Raw genomic sequence first — 19200 nt, 5'->3', positions numbered from 1 at the left:
TTTCAGACAGCTGGTGACTGCACGCAGCTGTGGAGAAAGAAATAAAATGCTGAATTTCATTACTTTATAATGCCATTTTTCATTGTGAAAAGATGAATTCAATAAGTGATGATGAACCTTATGTATGCTGTAACCTATATAGGAAATGAACATAAATATCTCAGCCAGAATTTAACAAAAAAGATTTCAATTTACACTTAAAAGAATATAACGATGGAGAATTTTTCATTTCAGAACTTAATGAATTCCAAAATTTAGGGTCGGTATACATAAATGTATTCTGAGCTAATAAGGTTCTGAAAAGGGGTAAATGAAACTCATTAGACCACCTAGTAGGATAATCATGAAAACATTGATTTCTGGGAAACATTGAATTAGAAATATTGGGGAAAGGATTTGTGTTGTAGTTGAAAATAAATTGACCCAGTTGAAAAAGAAACAAATCTTGAATTTTTAAAATCTTGTATTTGATGAATAATGAATCTGAGTGGGAATGTGGCAAAACCCCACAGATAATACGAAGTACTTTTTTTCTGCAATAACAATAATTTATCTAATAAAATTTGATGGGCGCTGACCCATGCCAAAATTCTGTAATTAAGATGAGGTAATATTAAGGAAAAATACAATGTTAACAAAGAAGACGATGGAATGTGAAACTAAAGTCTGTTAATAATACCAATATTACGTGAAATTATTTTACTTATATTAATGATATGAGGCCTCCACAAAAGTTTATCATCCACTGTAATACAAAGAAATTTTATATGGGATACACGTTCTAACCGAGTATCATAAAAAATGGACTGTGCTTAATATTTCTAAGGATTTACTAAAACACATATACTATAGTTTTCTGAAGATTAAGAGAGAATTTATTGGCTCTTATACACGGAGTCACTTTTTACAATTCAGAGTTGACAATGTCTATGAGAGTAACTGGGGGGGGGGGGAAATTACAGAATACTGGTTTTGCGTCATATAAATTAGCATATTGGTGCATATAAGAGCCGCCGGAAGCGGGGGCCTTTGGCCCCGTCTCCGGCGGCTCTCCCTTAGAGATGAATTTCAGTCCAAAGGGCTGAAATTCATCTTTCCCGTCGTCTGGGGCCCCAAAAAAGCCCGGGAACGGAACGGCCGTCAAAAAGTAGGTTGACCACACAATTTTTATGAAAATTGAGTGGTTTCAGAGGAAACCTGCTCTAAATCAAAATAACTTGAGTAAATCATCGATAAAGAAAATCCAGCCGATTTTGACGGAACTATCTTAAAGGTAATGACGTCATCACAGCTAGCAGCTCTTCTTCCTTTCACTTTTTTCAACACAATCGCACAAGTCATTCACGATCAATCACACTACACACTAGTTTGGCAAGGCAGCGCGTATACGCGTATTGTCAAGAGACATGTGCGCACTCAACTGCTATACGCATTGTACACTGTACTATTAAACATGCGTGCGTTCTGCAGACTCAATACGCGCTACAACTGCACGCGTACGCATCATAAGCTGTTATGTGTAGGGTACTGTTGTATGACTGCATAGAGTCAACATGGTGGGCTGTCAAGCGCACCCACACAGTGCGTAAGCAGCTACTGTAAGCTACCACCAGCAATTAGATAAGTGATTGTTTTCTTGTCTCACCTAAATTGCTATTGATTTCTAGGATATGGACTATCCTCGACTCCTAAAAACGTGAGTATACATCGTAAATTCGGGTAAATTTTAACGGATTGTCTAGACTACAAGCATCGTCATGATCTAGAACTACATTATTCGGGGGACACCCCCGAAACCCCCGAGAACAACGTAAGATACCACACTTCTCACCGCACAGACCAAAGAAAACACACGTAAACAAATGCAATTGTCGACAGCCGAATCACGGACCGTATCGCAGATCGGATTAATATTTCAGATGGTTGCTATCGGTATGCATAATTACGCTCTTTTCAGAGCGATTTGCGCTCTCCGTGATTGGCTGCCGGTATTCTGTAATTTACCCGTAACTGGGTTTTGATGAGAAAAGAAAACATTTTAATCGTCAGCAAAAAGTATAAATGAGAGTATATCAGACGATTTACAGAAATAAGTAATATGAACAATAAAAAGTAAAGGACCTAATATACTACCCTGAGGGACGCCACATTTAATAGATTTAAAACTTGAGTTATTCTCGTTCAGAGATATATATTGTTTTTGGTTTTGCAGGTAACTCCTGAACCACTCCAAGGCCTTCCCCCATATGCCGTAATGAGACAAGTTATGGATTAAAATTTAATGACTGATTGTATCGAAGATACAATCAATCAGAGATATAGTTGATCACGAAGTTATCATCGATTAATGGACTTGTGATTAATTTGGGAGAGTTATCACAGATTTCTGGGACTTATATTCGATTTTAAATTTTGATAAAACAGGGCCCAGGTTCATAAAATGTAGAAGAGAGTGCCTACATTCATGGCCTAAATTAATGTTTATTTGTGTTATTGCTGCCAAGAAAAATGGCTTTAATAGGAAGATTAGGGTTTCTTCTATCAATATTAGCTTTCTCTCAGAATGAAAACTGCATGTATTGCCTTTTTCCAATGTAGTGTGCGTGTATTTTGTTATAAAACTTGTATGAAGATGTACATAGCAGTCAAGGCTGAGCTCAGTAGATATTCGCTTTTGCTGACCCCATGCAGGTGCCTCTTTTGTGTAGAACAAAAGAGTTTGTGAACCCATCAGCGCACAGTCGATTCATACCTCGCGCCTGATCAATACTTTGCATTATTCGATGGCATTTGTAGTTGATAGTGGAAAGGGGATACATCTACCACTTTACTTCTTTCGCACAGATGCATTACCAACCAATCCTTTCTTTGTCAACCTGCAAAAAAAAAAAAAAAAAATATGGCGACTGGTATGCCTCCGCCATAATGTATGATTCTCCTAATAGGTCTATATAGTACATCTGGCCCCCATTTCACAAAAAGTTGATATGATAGCAGCTCTTGCTGGAATGGCAATTGTCATGGTAACAACAGGAATTCCAGCCTCCTGATTGTCTGTTGCTACGGTAAGTTGCCATTCCAGCAAAGAGTTGCTATCCTAACATCTTTTATGAAATGGGGCCCTGGAGAATGTGTGATGACAGTTTCATCTCATTGGCAAAATATTAAAATGACATGTTATAATGTGTTGAGTGTTCACTTTCCTTGAACTAGATTTAATTGGATGAATGGCTACATTTTCTAAAAGAGCATGTACCGTATTTGGGGATTTGAGGATTTTTACTTGACTTTTAACCCTTTTATCAAAGTCTATGCATTGGGCAATTTCAAGGTATAGAGAAAAAGTGTAATTTCTGTATTAAATTGTAAATTGGTAGAATTTTTACCTGGCCTTTGACCCTTAACCTTTGACCCTATGACCTTAAAATTCCCAATAGAATTACTGTCAGGCAGAACATGCATAAATATTAGTTTCATGATGATACCTTCAGCCACTTCCGAGATATGGAGAAAGAAGTGAAATTTAGCACTTTCACTTGACCTTTGACCTTCTTGGCCAAAAACTTCCCAGAGAATCTCTATTGGTAATACAATATACAATTTGTATGTATACACCAAGTTTTAAGAAAGAGCTTGCAGGCATTGCATAAATATTAATTTGAACTTGACCTTTGACCTCATGATCGAAACTCTCACTAGAGAATCTTAATTAAGTAATACATGTATGCACTACGTTTCAGGAAAATAACTTCAGGCACTGCATAGATATGTGGAAATAGTGAAATTTTGTGCATTTGACCTTGACCTTTGGACCTTTGGACCCAAAAGTTGATAGGCACAACTTCACCCCCTCATACATATACTTGCCAAGTTCATTTAGATACCTCAAACGATTTTTTAGTTATGCTGTCCACAAAATTGATTACTGACAGAAGGACCATCGGAAGGACGGACAACCCGAAAACATAATGCCTCCGGCTACACTTCGTGGCAGAGGCATAAAAAATCTTGTTTGGGGCACTGGGAGCTCTTGGAGAATTGCGGGAGGAATGGGTTATTGCGAGATAAGTTTGCAGAAGAGTTTCTTCAAACAAGCAATCTATTCACAATCTATTAATATTTTTGCCTAAATGAAATTTTTGGGGCAGACATAGTGTATGTTATGCTGGATCTGACACTTCCTTTTGGCTGATACATGTGTCGAACCAAACTATTAAAGGGAGTCAGCTCAAATCATACATATAGTTGTATGATTTGTACAAAAAATGTTGTTGCCATGGCAACACATATTTTGTCTTTAATAAAAATGTGTCTTCATGGCAATCATATGTCCCAAATTCCAACTCAAATGCTGATACACTGAGGGAGCAGTTTGATCAACAAAATTTTGCATGATTTTTATCAACTTAACCCTAAAAAGACTGGGCTATTTTGGTAGCTCGAAAGACTGGGGGGGGGGCCTCAAGGGCCCCCCCAAGATCTCGGCCGTTGATCGCGCGATCGCCGCGGAACTTTGCACAATGGTAGTGTGCGATGTAATCTACAAGATCGTGTTTTTAAATTTTAGAAAATAGTCTCCTTTTTTTTTATTTTGATGAATTATGATAATTTATGTGAGAAATCAGAATCTTTCATCTAAATCAGTAAATAAAGCTCCAAAAGTGCTCATTTTTGGTATAATTATTCTTTGTGGCATTCTTAGCAAATGTACTTGAAAAAAAATTCGGTATCAAAATTAATTTCTTATTCATTTTATTGTTTCATGAATTTCTTATGTATTTCCTTGTTTTTTGACCTTTTGTTTTTGTTGTTTTTTGTAACAAAATTTGTCACAGACACTTTTTGAAGCATAATACTCCTAAAACAAACTAATTTTAGCCATTGAGAGTAAAAATAAGCATATTTATATGAACCATGTGAAAAAACTCAATTTGCATTGACTTTGTACACAAAATCACATTTTTTAGCCATTTTTTGGCCTCACGTGCATGTACAAAAAGTCATGTAACTTCAGAACCGTACTCCCAGGCGTCACAAATTTGGCGTCAAAATGTGCGGGAAACTCAAAAGAAAAAAGTCATAGAGCATCGCGGCAAGAGCATTGGGTGTTGCAGAGTAATCGTGCGAAATGTCGAGGGGGGGGGCCTCCAAGGCCCCCCCCCCCCAGTGCAGTTAGGGTTAAAACTGTTGTTGCCCTGGCAACAGATTTCTTAGCACTCATGAAAAAGATGTCTTGCACAACTACGTATTACGATGATCACATGTGCCGAATACAAACTAAATTGCTCTAAAACAGAGAAAGTAGTTTGAAACACAAAACTTTAGTAGGATTTTTATGAAAATTTGCCACTACAATAGCAAACATTGAATACTCAATATTGATGAAAAAGGTGTCTTGCACATCTATGACAGTGGTTACACATGACAAATTTTAGGTCAATTGCTAAAAAAATAAGGAAGTAGTTCAATCCACAATATTTTTGCGATGGATAAACTGACCGACCAACCATCCGACTGACTGCTTGGCCACCCAACCTCAGAATGATTCCTATATACCCCCATACACACGATGTGAGTGGGGTAGAATTATGTAAGGTACATGTAGTTACATGTCTGTAAAAGGATAAAAAGAGCTTGACTCTAACAGCAATGGCAGCCTTTTTAATCACCATATGGATATCTTTAGTTTGTCAAACGCATACTTGCCAACATTTTCATTTGAGAAAGGGGTAGAGTCCAGGCTGCTGACGTGAGCAGCGCTAGTTTTTAAATCTCTCACAAGCAGTGATCTGCCAAAAGCAGTTGAGTTGGCAAGTATGCAAATGTACATACAATGTATCAATCCATCCATCTGAGCTTAATTTAGCATCAGGTGGCACCCCTGATGAATCATGTTGGGTACTTACAATATATTGCATGTTGTTTGAATGTCATTGTTTTCAGAAAACAAAATGATCAAGCTCCTCTACCTTGTCAATAGACTGTTGTCATCATTGGTGTTCTGCTGTGCACTGCCACTACTAGAGGAAGGCTGCTCCACTCGACTAGAAGGGGTGTCCAGCATCTCTGTCTGCTGCATCAGCAGGAGTTGAGACATCTCTAGGGCACGGAGCAGACCTGCTGTCATGGTGGTTGATCCTAATTTCAGTGTTACCAAAGATGCAACTGGCTCAATTAGCTAATGGTGATCACAAAAACAACACTGCTTGCATCATGGAAGAAATCATTCTTGAAAACCTGTGAAAAACTCTAACGGTGGCATGAAAAAAAAAATGCTGATCAATGTCAAATAAGTAGAATGCACTCTGGAAATATGTCACAAGAAAAGTCATCAGTATGTATATCTTACCACAAAAGCTGATACTGATTCCCACATAAAGATACACAAGGCTCAACACTTACCAAAATCAACAATTTTCAGGTTTTGGTGGCCAGACAATGAAATTTAAGGCCCCCCCCAAAAAAAAAATAATAAAAAAAAATAAATAAACAAATATATGAAACTAGAAATGTCGCTATGGCGACTGGTATGCCTCCGCCATAATGCATGATTCTCCTAATAGGTCTAAATAGTACATGCGGACAATGTGTGATTACATTTTCACAAAATTGGCAAAATGTTAAAATGACAAGTTTGTCACAAATGTGTTGAATGCTCACCTTCCTTGACCTAGGTTTAATTGGATGAATAGGAGAGCATGTATTTGGGATTTACAGACTTTAACTTGACTTTGACCCATTCATACATTTATGCATGGAGTAATTTTCAAGGTATGGAGATAAAGTACAATTTCTGTATTGAATAGTAAATTGTTACCATTTTCATCTGGCCTTTGACCCTAAAATTCATAAGATAATCACTGTCAGGCAGAAGATACATAGATATGTAGTACGTTCCAAGATAACTTGAGCCACTTCCGAGATATGGAGGAAAAATTTAGTTCAGCACTTTCACTTGATCTTTGACCTTTTGACCTTAGAGGCAAAAACAAAAGAAAAAAAAAAAACTATCCAGAGAATCTCTATTAGGTTATACATGTATACACCTCGTGTAAAAAAAAAATAATAATCCTGCTGGCATTGCATAAACATGAGGGAAACAGTAAAATTTTGAAGTGTTGCCCTTGACCTTTGACCCCATGAACCCTAAATTCTCTAGATAATCACTACCAGTCAGTATATGTATATATACTATCTTCCACGCAGAGACCTTGAACAATTTCCAAGGTACAGAGAAAAAAGGTAAAGTTTCAATATTTTTGCTTGACCTTTTGACCTTTGACCTCATGATCCAAACTTTCACCAGAGAATCTTAATTGGTTAATACATGTATACACTAAGTTTCAAGAAAATATCTTCAGGCATTGCAAAGATATGATGGAAATAGTGAAATTCTCTGTATTTGACCTTGACCTTTTGACCTTTGACCTTGAGCATATGCACCCAAAAGTTGATAGACACAACTTCATCCCCTAATACACATACATGCCAAGTTTCATTAGGATACCTCAAAAGGTTTTGATAGTAACCTTGTCCACAAAATTCATTACGGACGGACGGAAGGACGGACGGATGGACGGACGGACAACCCGAAAACATAATGCCTCCGGCACCACTTCGTGGCGGAGGCATAATAAAGAAAACCACATTAGGAAAAATCATTTAACCCTTACTTACCAGGCGACCCATAATGGCCCCTCCCTCGACGAATTCCACGACCATTCCGGCACGCAAATTTTTTTGACCATGCCGCTCGGTGACTTTTTACTTTCAAGTCTCGCACAACTTTTGAGACCAAATTTGTCGTGCCCGGGCATACCATTTGGAAGCCACACCCCTTCAAGAAATTTTCGTCAACCCCAAAATTGCTCCAAAACGTGATTTTGTGTACAAAGTCAATACAAATTGTGTTTTTTCAATTAATTCATATAAAGATTCATATTTTTTATTTTGATGGCTGAAATCAATTTATTTCAGCATAATTATGCTTCAAAATATGTGTATGACAAATTCTGCTAAAAAAAAAAAACCCAACAAAAACAAAAGTTCAAAAAAACAAAGAAATAAATAAAAAAATTGATAAAACAATAAAAAACATAGGAAATTAATTTTGATACTGAATTCATTTTTACGCACAAACGTTGGGAATGCCACTAGGAATACTTACAACAAAAATCAGAATTCCATAAGCTTTTATAAGCCAATTAAAGATGAAAATGAGGTTTTTTGCATATATTTGCATAATTAATTAATCTAAAATAGAAAATGCAAATCTTTGGAAAATTTAACTGAACAGTCTTGTAGATTACATCCAGCTTTATGTTCACGCAAAATTTTGCGGCGATCACGCGATCAACAGCCGAGATCTGAAGGGGGGGGGCATAATGCCCCGCCCCCCAGGAATTCAAGCTCACTAAATAGCCCAGGTAAGTTAGGGTTAATAAAACACATGAATAAAACAAAAGAAATGGTGGTCTAATGCACACCTGACTATCAGAATTTCACCTTCCATGCATTCTTGCTGACTATTACTGACAAAATTTAGAGGGATGGGGAGGCACTTTCATATTCTATCACACTGGCAAAAGTGCCCCTGGGACACTCCAAGCAAAGAATTGTGCCCATTTGTACAAATATATTTTCTAATATCTAGCAATAACACCTGTCAAGTTTGGTGAAAATCTGACCATGCCTTTTTAAGACAAAACTGAAGATGACAAAAATAGGGCCCCAACTTTGAAGCCACCCCTACATCTGCCATGAAAAAACTAGAAACTACAGTCACCAATTTGCACTACCTCATCAGTACTGACCCCCAAAAATGTATAATTTAGGCCCCAGTTGGGACCCCCCCCCCCCCCCCCCCCCCCCCCCGGCTCCAAGGGAGGCACTCCTGGATCTGCCATGCATTTGGAAGCTGGACTCCATGGGGAAAACCCTTGATCTGCCATGAACAAACTTGAAACTACAGTCATCAATGTACTATCTAATGTTATTACTTAGTTTTATCATTTCTGGTTCTAGACAAGAAGATTTTTCAAGATCCAAAGAATCCAAAGTATCCTCCAGCATATATGCCGGGGGATACAACTAAGCACAAAGTCATCATGAATGATCATTAGAAATGGAGGATCAGTAAGAAAAACACATAATTAGTGCTCAAAACTTTACTTGTGCAGAAATCAATGACACAATATCATCCTCAAAAAAGTAGTCCCAACAGCTACAAGCAATATAGTGGATGTTTGTGTAAAATTGCCAATATGAAGTCCAAGAAAAGAATTAAGCACACACAAAGAGGCAATACAAAGCTTTGTATTTGCAAACATTGTGAAATTAAAGGAATCAGATACAATCTAAATAACAGTTTTTGAGCCGGGGAAGGGGGGGGGGGGGGTCAAGAACTGACGACCATCACATTGGTCAGACAATTATGTGCGTTGATCAGAAGAACAAATCTCACCTCCTTGATTCCTTCCACTGCCCAACCTCCCCCTGGAAATGTCTGATGATTCTTCCTCTTCCATACCTTGCCTTTGGGACTGGGCCATGGCATCTTCTATAGATGCCTCAATGGCTCTGCGTAATGCTTCATCATTCTGAAGGGGAAAATACAATATTACTCCATTACTCCATATGTAAATGACAGGGCTTCAACATCACTTAAAGGGACTGGGGATGAGTGTTGGAACCCAAAATGCAAAAGTGCTATTTCATGAAGTGAAACAGGCAAAAACAAGGACCAATGTCTATGAAAGGACTAAGCAATGAAAAAGAATCGATGAAAAATACGGCATTATGAAGATATCTATGATTTTTTGAAGAGCGTTACATGTAACGCTTGTCAAAATCACGGGGGGTCGGCTTAGAGGCTCTCCGTTCAAGTGTTGTTTTTGCCTCCCTCTTTTGTCCGATTTTGGCACAGCGTTAATGTATTGCCTTCTCCTCGGCGAAAAGCAAGCCCAAGATATCGCCCCTATTGCGAGGCGAAACCCGGGTGCCTGTTCACTGGCTAGCGAGCGTTATCGGTGCATTTCCCGCTCCCGGGATCCGCCCGGCAGCTTGTAGCTGGCACGGGTCCGCTTGAACTCTGATCTGCTGGCTGCGTATAAATACCATCCACACTAACAATGGAGCCGCAGGTGGAGAGCGAGAGATCTGTCTCCAAGAAGAGGAAGACCATGAAAACCAGTGACAGAGTATGGAGATGGTGACAGAAAAATAAAATGTAGAGTCCCAATTCCCCTCAAGACACTAGAAGATAAGGGGCTGAACGACAGAGATGTCATTTCACTTCGGCTGGATCGGTAATAAATTTGTGAAACTCAGAAGACCTCATAGTCATACTAGTTCAGTGTGAGTAGGACCTATAACAACTGTTACAGTGTTTAGTGTTGTTAGTGTAACATCCCTTACGAAAAAGTCCTGTGGTACTCCTGTGGTAATTACCACAGGACGGTACCACAGGACAGTACCACAGGACAGTACCACAGGAAAGTACCACAGGACAGTACCACAGGAATTGTCCTGTGGTATTTTGGGACATACCACAGGACAGTACCACAGGAATTCCTGTGGTACTTTGGGACGTACCACAGGGCAGTACCACAGGAAAGTACCACAGGACCGGTACCACAGAACAGTACCACAGGACAGTACCACAGGAATTCCTGTGGTATTTTGGGACGTACCACAGGGCAGTACCACAGGACTAGTACCACAGAACAGTACCACAGGAACTGTCCTGTGGTATTTTGGGACAGTACCACAGGTCGATTATTACCACACAGCATTACCACAGGGCAGTACCACACAGCATTTCCATGGTACCACAGGAGAGTACCACACAGGATAGATCGAAAAAAAAAATCTGGGAGACTTTTAGCCACATTTCAAGGAATATTCCTGATAGGTGAGTGATGGATTTCAGGACAAACATGGCCCCTACTTACTAACCTGTCCTACTCCTAACATATAACCTCAAACGAGAGTCTAATGGCCAAGTGCCAATCTAGTCCTATAATAGATCTATATAGTCATATTCTATTCCTAGGTAGCCATCGACCCTATCAGTACATATATATATGGCCGTCTATCCATAAAGCATTAAGGCATGGTTACTAACTCGATTATACTTTATTATCAAGATATGAAATTACACTTTCATAACAATATCTATGATATTGGGAATAACATAACATAATTAGACAATCTTTCATAAAGTTCAAAGTAAGTTCCATCATTAATACTTTGACTTTTTAAGTCATATATGTATTTTCTAAAATCTAGAGTGCTTTTTATGAATATTCATGAGCTGTGTAAAAATTTGTACCACAGGAGTACCACAGGAGTACCACAGGAGTACCACAGAAGTCCTTATGAAATTTCTCATGCTTTACATCAGCACTTTCACTAAATAGGTAATACTGTAGGAGTATAGGACAGGATAAGTAATGGCAAATCAATTGTTATAATTCACAGCATAACTCATCTATCAATTAATTGAGGAATATTAATATGTGCTTTTTTGTTTGTATTTTTGTTATAAATTTCAGTTGATTCTGCCTTACAATTTTCCTGTGTGGTACTCCTGTGTGGTACTGCTGTTTGATATTCTCCTGATGTGATAGTCCTCTGGTATAAAATGTTAAGAAAAAAAGAAGAATATCCTGTAGCATTTTTCTGTGGTACTTACGAATTTAATTTGCTGTGTGGTAATTCTGTGTGAAATAGCACCATATTATGATTTTCCTGTGGGATTTTGGACAGTTCCTGTGGTACTCTCCTGTGGTATACATCGAAAATTACCACAGGAATTCCTGTCGTACTGTCCTGTGGTACGTCCCAAAATTCCACAGGACAATTCGTGTGGTACTGTCCTGTGGTACGTCCCAAAATACCACAGGACAAGTCATGTGGTACTGTCCTGTAGTACTATCCTGTGGTACTTTCCTGTGGTATTGTCCTGTGGTACTGCCCTGTGGTACTGCCCTGTGGTACTGTACTGTGGTACGTCCCAAAATACCACAGGACAAGTCGTGTGGTACTGTCCTGTGGTACTATCCTGTGGTATTGCCCTGTGGTACGTCCCAAAATACCACAGGAGTCGTGTGGTACTGTCCTGTGGTACTGTCCTGTGGTACTGCCCTGTGGTATTGTCCTGTGGTACTGCCCTGTGGTACTGTCCTGTGGTACGTCCCAAAATACCACAGAACAAGTCGTGAGGTACTGTCCTGTGGTAATATCATGTGGTACTGTCCTGTGGTATGTCCCAAAATACCACAGGACAAGTCGTGTGGTACTGTCCTGTGGTACTTTCCTGTGGTACTGTCCTGTGGTACGTCCAAAAATACCACAGGACGAGTCGTGTGGTACTGTCCTGTGGTACTATCCTGTGGTACTTTCCTGTGGTACTGCCCTGTGGTACGTCCCAAAATACCACAGGACAAGTCGTGTGGTACTGTCCTGTGGTACTATCATGTGGTACTGTCCTGTGGTACTGCCCTGTGGTACTGTCCTGTGGTACTGTCCTGTGGTACTGTCCTGTGGTACTATCCTGTGGTACTGTCCTGTGGTACGTCCCAAAATACCACAGGACAATTCCTGTGGTACTGTCCTGTGGTACTATCCTGTGGTACTTTCCTGTTGTACTCTCCTGTGGTACGTCCCAAAATACCACAGGACAATTCATGTGGTACTGTCCTGTGGTACTGTTGTGTGCTATACGTCCCAAAATACCACAGGACAATTTGTGTGTATACTGTCTTGTGGTACTGTAATGTGGAACTTTCCTGTGGTAATGTCCTGTGGTACTGCCCTGTGGTACATCCCAGAGTACCACACGAGCCTGTGACACAGTACCACACAGTTCCTGTGTTAACATATATTTGTGTGGTACATTGTGTGGTACCAACCAGTACCACAGGGAGTACCACATGAGCCTGTAAAACAGTACCACACAGTTCCTGTGGTAACATTTATTTATGTGGTACATTGTGTGGTACTGACAAGTACTACAGGGAGTACCCTACAAGCCTGTGGTACAGTACCACACAGTTCCTGTGGTAACATTACAAGTGTGTGGTACATTGTGTGGTACCGACAAGTACCACAGGGAGTACCACAGGACTTTTTTGTTAGGGATTAATTGATAGAGATGTCACTTAGAGGATCTACACACACTATTGGCCTACTATTTAGTAATACTGATAGTAGGCCTAGATTAGTAATTTTGTTAGGTGTCCTATGCCACACCCTAACATTTTTCTATTAAACTAAAAGATATAGGTCTAGTCCTATACCGGTACTTGTAGGCCTATCAGAGTTTGCCTGAGATTTTTAATACTCACATATGTGGAGAAAGGCTACATGCAGATTCACAAAAAGGTGTATTCAGAATGCGATTGAGGTATGGTAGGTATCTTAGACCTAGACCTATGTATTTTGAGACCCATAATTTAATGACATGAAAGTAGAATAGGGCAACATAATCCAGTATACGGTAAAATAGGAATTCGCGTATTATCTACATGCAAAACACTTTATTAGCGTGCCATTTCTTAATGTGAACAGCGATTTATGTGTAATTAATAGAGAAGCACATTTCAAAAAGGAGAAATGTTGAGCCAAATTTGGGATGTCATTCATAGGCAAAAAAATTTCCAGTTATGGTAACTATACACAGCCCAGTCGCTGTACGTACGTAGCGACAGGATTCGCACAGTGTACTTACAGCGTGTGGTCGGGCTACAGCTATAATGGCAGAGAAAAAGGGCCTCGGACTAGGAGTGGTAGACGCTGTAAGTACGGTACGCTGTGCGAATCCTGTCGCTATGTACCTACGTACAGCAACTGGGCTGTGTATAGTTACCATAAGTTAACATGGAAATTTTTTTGCCTATGATTAGTATGAATGACATCCCAAATTTGGCTCAACATTTCTCCTTTTTGAAATGTGCTTCTCTATTACACATAAATCGCTGTTCACAGTAAGAAATGGCACGCTATTTGTGTTTTGCATGTAAATACGCGAATTCCTATTTTACCGTATTCTGGATTATGTTGCCCTATTCTACCTTCATGTCAAATTATGGGTCTCAAAATGTCGAAATAAGAAAGTTACGACACTCATCAGAACTGACGTTTGTTACAAATTGGCGATAGGCGAGAAATCCAATTTTACGAAACGACACTGAATGAATGAAAGTGTCAGCGAATCTGGTAACTCTCGGTTTTTACAAAATACTTTGTGGAGACTCAACTGTGTATATGTTGTCATCACAGCTATGATCGGACCAAAAACGTGAATTCACATGTTTGGTAAGGTACCAGTACCTTGTTATTGTCTCCGGTACACATGGCATTGCAAAAATGTTGATTGAAGTGTATCTATTGTGCGTACATACATAAGTGGCTAATGGCGTATATGCATTGTAGCGCAGTTCACTCAGTCTCTATAGTGTAGTGGTTAATGGTGTATGCTTTGTAGCACAGTAGGTGCTAATTGTTGAGAAAGGTCTGTCGGATATTATTGTGGGTATCTTTTGTAGAGCAACAGCCAGCATCGCATTCAAGGACCATCCTGACTAGGCAGCTCAGTGAAGCCAGTGACAGCCCCTCTGGTCAGTTGAGACCAGCCCTCCCAGCTACCCAGCTTGATGAAGCCAGTGAAATTCCCTCTCGTCAGTTTTGACCAGCTACCCAGCTCGGTGAAGCCAGTGACATCCCCTCTCATCAATTGAGACCAGCCCTCCTAGCTAACCAGCTTGATGAAGCCAGTGACATTCCCTCTCGTCAGTTTCGACCAGCTAGCCTATACCCGGCTTGATGTCCCCTCTCATCAGTCGAGACCAGCCCTCCCAGCTTGATGAAGCCAGTGACATCCCCTCTTGCCCATTGAGACCAGCCCTTCCGTTGGTACAAAAGGTTTGTACAAACTAACTTTAATTACCTGGTACTATTTTAATACACCTAGATCCAACAACTGTTTTGAACCTGCAAATGAAAGTTAATGTTGATATTTAGTACACAAAACATCAATAAATTGAATAGATAACTCTGTGTTCTCAAACGATGCTGTTCTTATTCTTGCTGTAATTTAACTTATAACATTTTTTTTTAAAACCCAAAGCTGTGGTAGTGGTTAATAAGATTATGGTTGTCTTGATCATTACTTTTAGGGTTACAAGTTACATAGTTTGTACATTGCAGCCACATATAGGCCTACTATATGATTGTATGTGGAATTATACAGACCCCCAAATCCCTTGCATGTGGCTGGATTGAAAGACATCATAGGCCCGATATGAGGTTGTATACACAACATATAAATAAATAGGGCCTACTTTGTAGATGGGTAATTCCATGAAGTTGGGGCAGTGTCCATGTATGTAGCATCGTGATATTGACAAAATACATGTCAGCATAACTCAATATCAATTATGCTATACATTTATTGTTTGTAGGCTTTACATTTGCATTGAGGCCACACATTTTCCTGGAAATTTTGTGCCATTCAGACTCAATTTTAATGAAGTTATTAAACAATATGTAACACTGTGTCCTGGAGCATCGTGACGTGTCCACGTAGCATCGTGATATTTTAAAATTTGGTCCAAAGAGACAAATTATGGCAATGAGCTTGACCAAAATTTGATGCAATATGCATATTTACAAGGTATGAATAAGATAGCTAAATATCTCAAATTTCCTGTACACAGTTTCAATTTTAAAAGAAAATTACAAAATGTATCACGATGCTATGCGGTGTCCTTTTTTGTGTAAAACTGTGGAAAGGAGAGTTAAGATATTTAGCTATCTGACTAATCTAGTAATTATGCATATTATATCAAATTTTGGTCAAGCTAATTGCCTTAATTTGTCTTTTAGGACCAAATGTTTACTATCACGATGCTACATGGACACGTCACGATGCTACAGGACACCATTACATATCGTTTTAATAATTTCATCAAAATTGAGTCGGAATGGCACAAAATTTCCAGGAAAATGTATGGTCTCAATACAACTGCAAAGCCTATAAACAATACATGTATAGCATAATTAGTATTGAGTTATGCTAAAATGTCACACTTCGTGCCCCAACTTCACAGAATTACCCAGATGCACAATGAGAGGCTGAGGTCATCCCGACGTCATGTGCAGTGTCAACTCATCAAAAATTTGGCTAGGGTCTCTGTAGGTCTTATTTTCCTTTTTGCTATTTAAGTTCTACAGTAGACAGTCTATTTCTAACATATTTCATGGAGTTTTCTCTGTTGCATGTATGTGAGCACTACAAGATAAAGCTACCTGGTAGACTCTACACTGAAATACATGGGATAGCAAGTTCTGTGACTAAATTTACAGATTGGTGAAGAACTAACGGGACTATCCTAATTGTAAGTCCGTGTTAATGCCTTTCATTGTGTCTGATATACAGATGAACTCCAGTCCAGATGCCCCTGTGAAATGGAAAAAGGACAAGTTCATGAATGCCGTTGCCTTCTCCAATTAGTTGTGGAGGAAAATGCTACTCTGAGGAAAGGACTTGGGTCAAATTGAAGTGGATCAAAACCTGGTGAGAGTGCTGACAGATATTGATTTTATCAGAGCCTGGGCAGATGTAAGGAGATAACAGGTTACTGTAAAAGTGGATATTTTAGCGCGACTAATTTTTTGCGGTCGGCGGGGTAAGAAGAGCTTCGCATGTTTATAGTTCCGCGGAATCAAGACATCAACTACTTGAACAAATGGCGAGCAAAAATATTCGCATGCTTTTATTTTCGCGCTAGTTTCGGCTTACGCGAAATGCGTGAAAATTTCAACCAACACCGCAAGAAATTTCCACTTTTACAGTAGATGATGAAGACGTCCCTTTGGCATGCATATTAGGGAATTTTTATGTAAATATCATAAATAAAATGAGCTATTTTCATTGGACTTTCAGCATATAACATAATTGCTTTCATCAGTACTAAACTTGTCATTGCTTGAATGATAGTCTTTAAAGAGAATATTTACTATGTGTATTACTGAATAGTTAATTGAGTCTATATGAGTAGTAAAATAATTTTTCATTGTAAATGTGTAGTAGTTACTTTATTACCAACATTCAGTCATTAGATGAGAGATCAATAGAATGTGCTTGTTGGCCTCTATTGCAGTGGAACAGCTAGCATCACATCCAAGTGCCATCACAGATATCCAGGTTGTTGAAGCCAGTGACACCCCCTCTCGCCAAATAAGACTGCCTCTTCTAGGCTACGCAGCTCGGTGAGACCTGTGACATCCATCTCGCCAGTGGAAACCAGCCCTCTCTGCCACCAAGCTCAGTGAATCCAGTGACATCCCCTCTCATCAATCAGAACCAGCCCTCCCAACTACTTAGCTCCATGAAGCCAGTGACATCCCCTCTCATGTTCTTCTTTGTGGCTGGCAAATGTTTGAAAACTGAACTTGGATGACTTCAATATCATAATTATGTTGAGTGCATCCAAGTGATGGCAATGATAATAGCTCTGACACCAGTTCTTCCTGTAGGCCTACTGTCAATTTATGCCTTCATTGTGTATTATAGCAAAAGACATGTTAGTAATGAAAAAGCTGCACCTTTGTACCAGGATTGTTGGGGATTCTGATAAATGCACATTGAACATGAATAACATCAATTCCAATCATAGACTACATTCATGTGATGGCAGTGATAACTGATATGACACTACATTTACATCTCTGAACTCTCTATTTCTGTCTTTCCTGTGAGGTAACAACAAACATGTTAGTACTCAAATGTGTGAATCAGAATGAAACAGTGAATTGATTGCCTGGAAAATTTGTTCTTGCCCCATGTAGCAAGTAGGGAAAATAAATCCTGTAAACTCCTAAACTGCATGTGCGTTAAACTGTTACTGGAAACTGAAAGGGCTGCAATATCCAGGCACAAAGTGTTTTGTCCTTTTTTAGCTCACCTGAGCCGAAGGCTCAAGTGAGCTATTGCGATCGCTCTTCGTCCGGCGTCCGTCGTGCGTCGTCCGTCGTCCGTCGTGCGTAAACTTTTTACATTTTCATCTTCTTCTCGAGAACCCCATGACCGATTTTCACCAAACTTGGCAGGTAGCATCCCTAGGGGGATAGGATCTCAATTTGTTCAAATGGGCACCATGGCCCACCTGGGGGGCCCCAGGGGAGCCCAAACACCCTAAAATTAAGGAATCTTTAAAAATCTTCTTCTCTAGAACCAGAAGTGATAGGGCTTAATTGATACTATGAGTAAGTACATTGATGAATGTAGTTTCAAGTTTGTTCATGGGGGAATCAGGGGTGCCCCCCTTGGGACCCAGGGGAGGGGGGTGGGGAGGAGTCCTATTGGGGCCTAAATTGTACATTTTCATCTTCACTTTGAGATCGCCATATCTGATTTTCACCAAACTTGGTAGGTAGCATCCCTAGGGGGATAGGATCTCAATTTGTTCAAATGGGCACCATTGCCCACCTGGGGGGTCCCTAGGGGGCCAAACCCCCTAAAATTAAGGAACCTTTAAAAATCTTCTCTAGAACCAGAAGTGATAGGGCTTAGATGATACTATGAGTAAGTACATTGATGACTGTAGTTTCAAGTTTGTTCATGGGGGAATCAGGGGTGCCCCCCTTGGGACCCAGGTGAGGGGGTGGGGAGGGGTCCTAATGGGGCCTAAATTGTACATTTTCATCTTCACTTTGAGATCGCCATGTCTGATTTTCACCAAACTTGGTAGGTAGCATCCCTAGGGGGATAGGATCTCAATTTGTTCAAATGGGCACCATTGCCCACCTGGGGGTCCCTAGGGGGCCAAACCCCCTAAAATTAAGGAACCTTTAAAAATCTTCTCTCGAACCAGAAATGATAGGGCTTAGATGATACTATGAGTTAGTACATTGATGACTGTAGTTTCAAGTTTTTTTCATGGGGTTGGCGGATTCATTCCCCCCCCCCCCCCCCCCACGCCCTTAGGACCCAGGAGAGGGCTGGGGAGAAGTCCAACACTTGTAATGGAGCCTGAATTGTACATGTTCATCTTCTTCTTGAAAACCTCAAGATGAATTTCGACCAAACTTAGCAGGTAGCATCCCTAGGGGGATAGAATCTTAATTCCTTCAAATGGGCACCATGTCCCTCTTGGGGGCCCCCTAGGGGGCCCACCCCCCCCCCCCCCCCCCCAC

At 39.9% G+C, this 19200-nt stretch overlaps 1 protein-coding gene and 1 long non-coding RNA gene across 2 annotated transcripts in view; one reads left to right on the top strand and one right to left on the bottom strand.

Moving 5' to 3' along the window:
* The window catches only part of LOC139728916 (ankyrin repeat and IBR domain-containing protein 1-like), a 167353-nt gene that overhangs the window by 26927 nt on the left and 121226 nt on the right, over positions 1–19200 (bottom strand). Inside the window, exons 18-19 of the mRNA XM_071639845.1 lie at positions 9464–9599; positions 5970–6138 (exon numbers count right to left, since the gene is read on the bottom strand). Of these exons, the coding sequence (XP_071495946.1) occupies positions 5970–6138; positions 9464–9599 (305 nt within the window). The remainder of the gene's footprint in view (positions 1–5969; positions 6139–9463; positions 9600–19200) is intronic.
* LOC139728915 (uncharacterized) lies at positions 14829–17717 on the top strand. The gene is made up of 3 exons (XR_011710841.1): positions 14829–14925; positions 16442–16579; positions 17166–17717. It is a non-coding gene; the product is annotated as an uncharacterized lncRNA (long non-coding RNA).

The sequence above is a fragment of the Diadema antillarum genome, unplaced genomic scaffold, assembly GCF_040938485.1.
Source record: "Diadema antillarum isolate AM-2024a unplaced genomic scaffold, OU_Dant_1.0 seq00000205_RagTag, whole genome shotgun sequence".
In the NCBI taxonomy this organism is placed as follows: domain Eukaryota; kingdom Metazoa; phylum Echinodermata; class Echinoidea; order Diadematoida; family Diadematidae; genus Diadema; species Diadema antillarum.
This window is presented reverse-complemented; position numbering and strand designations above follow the sequence as displayed.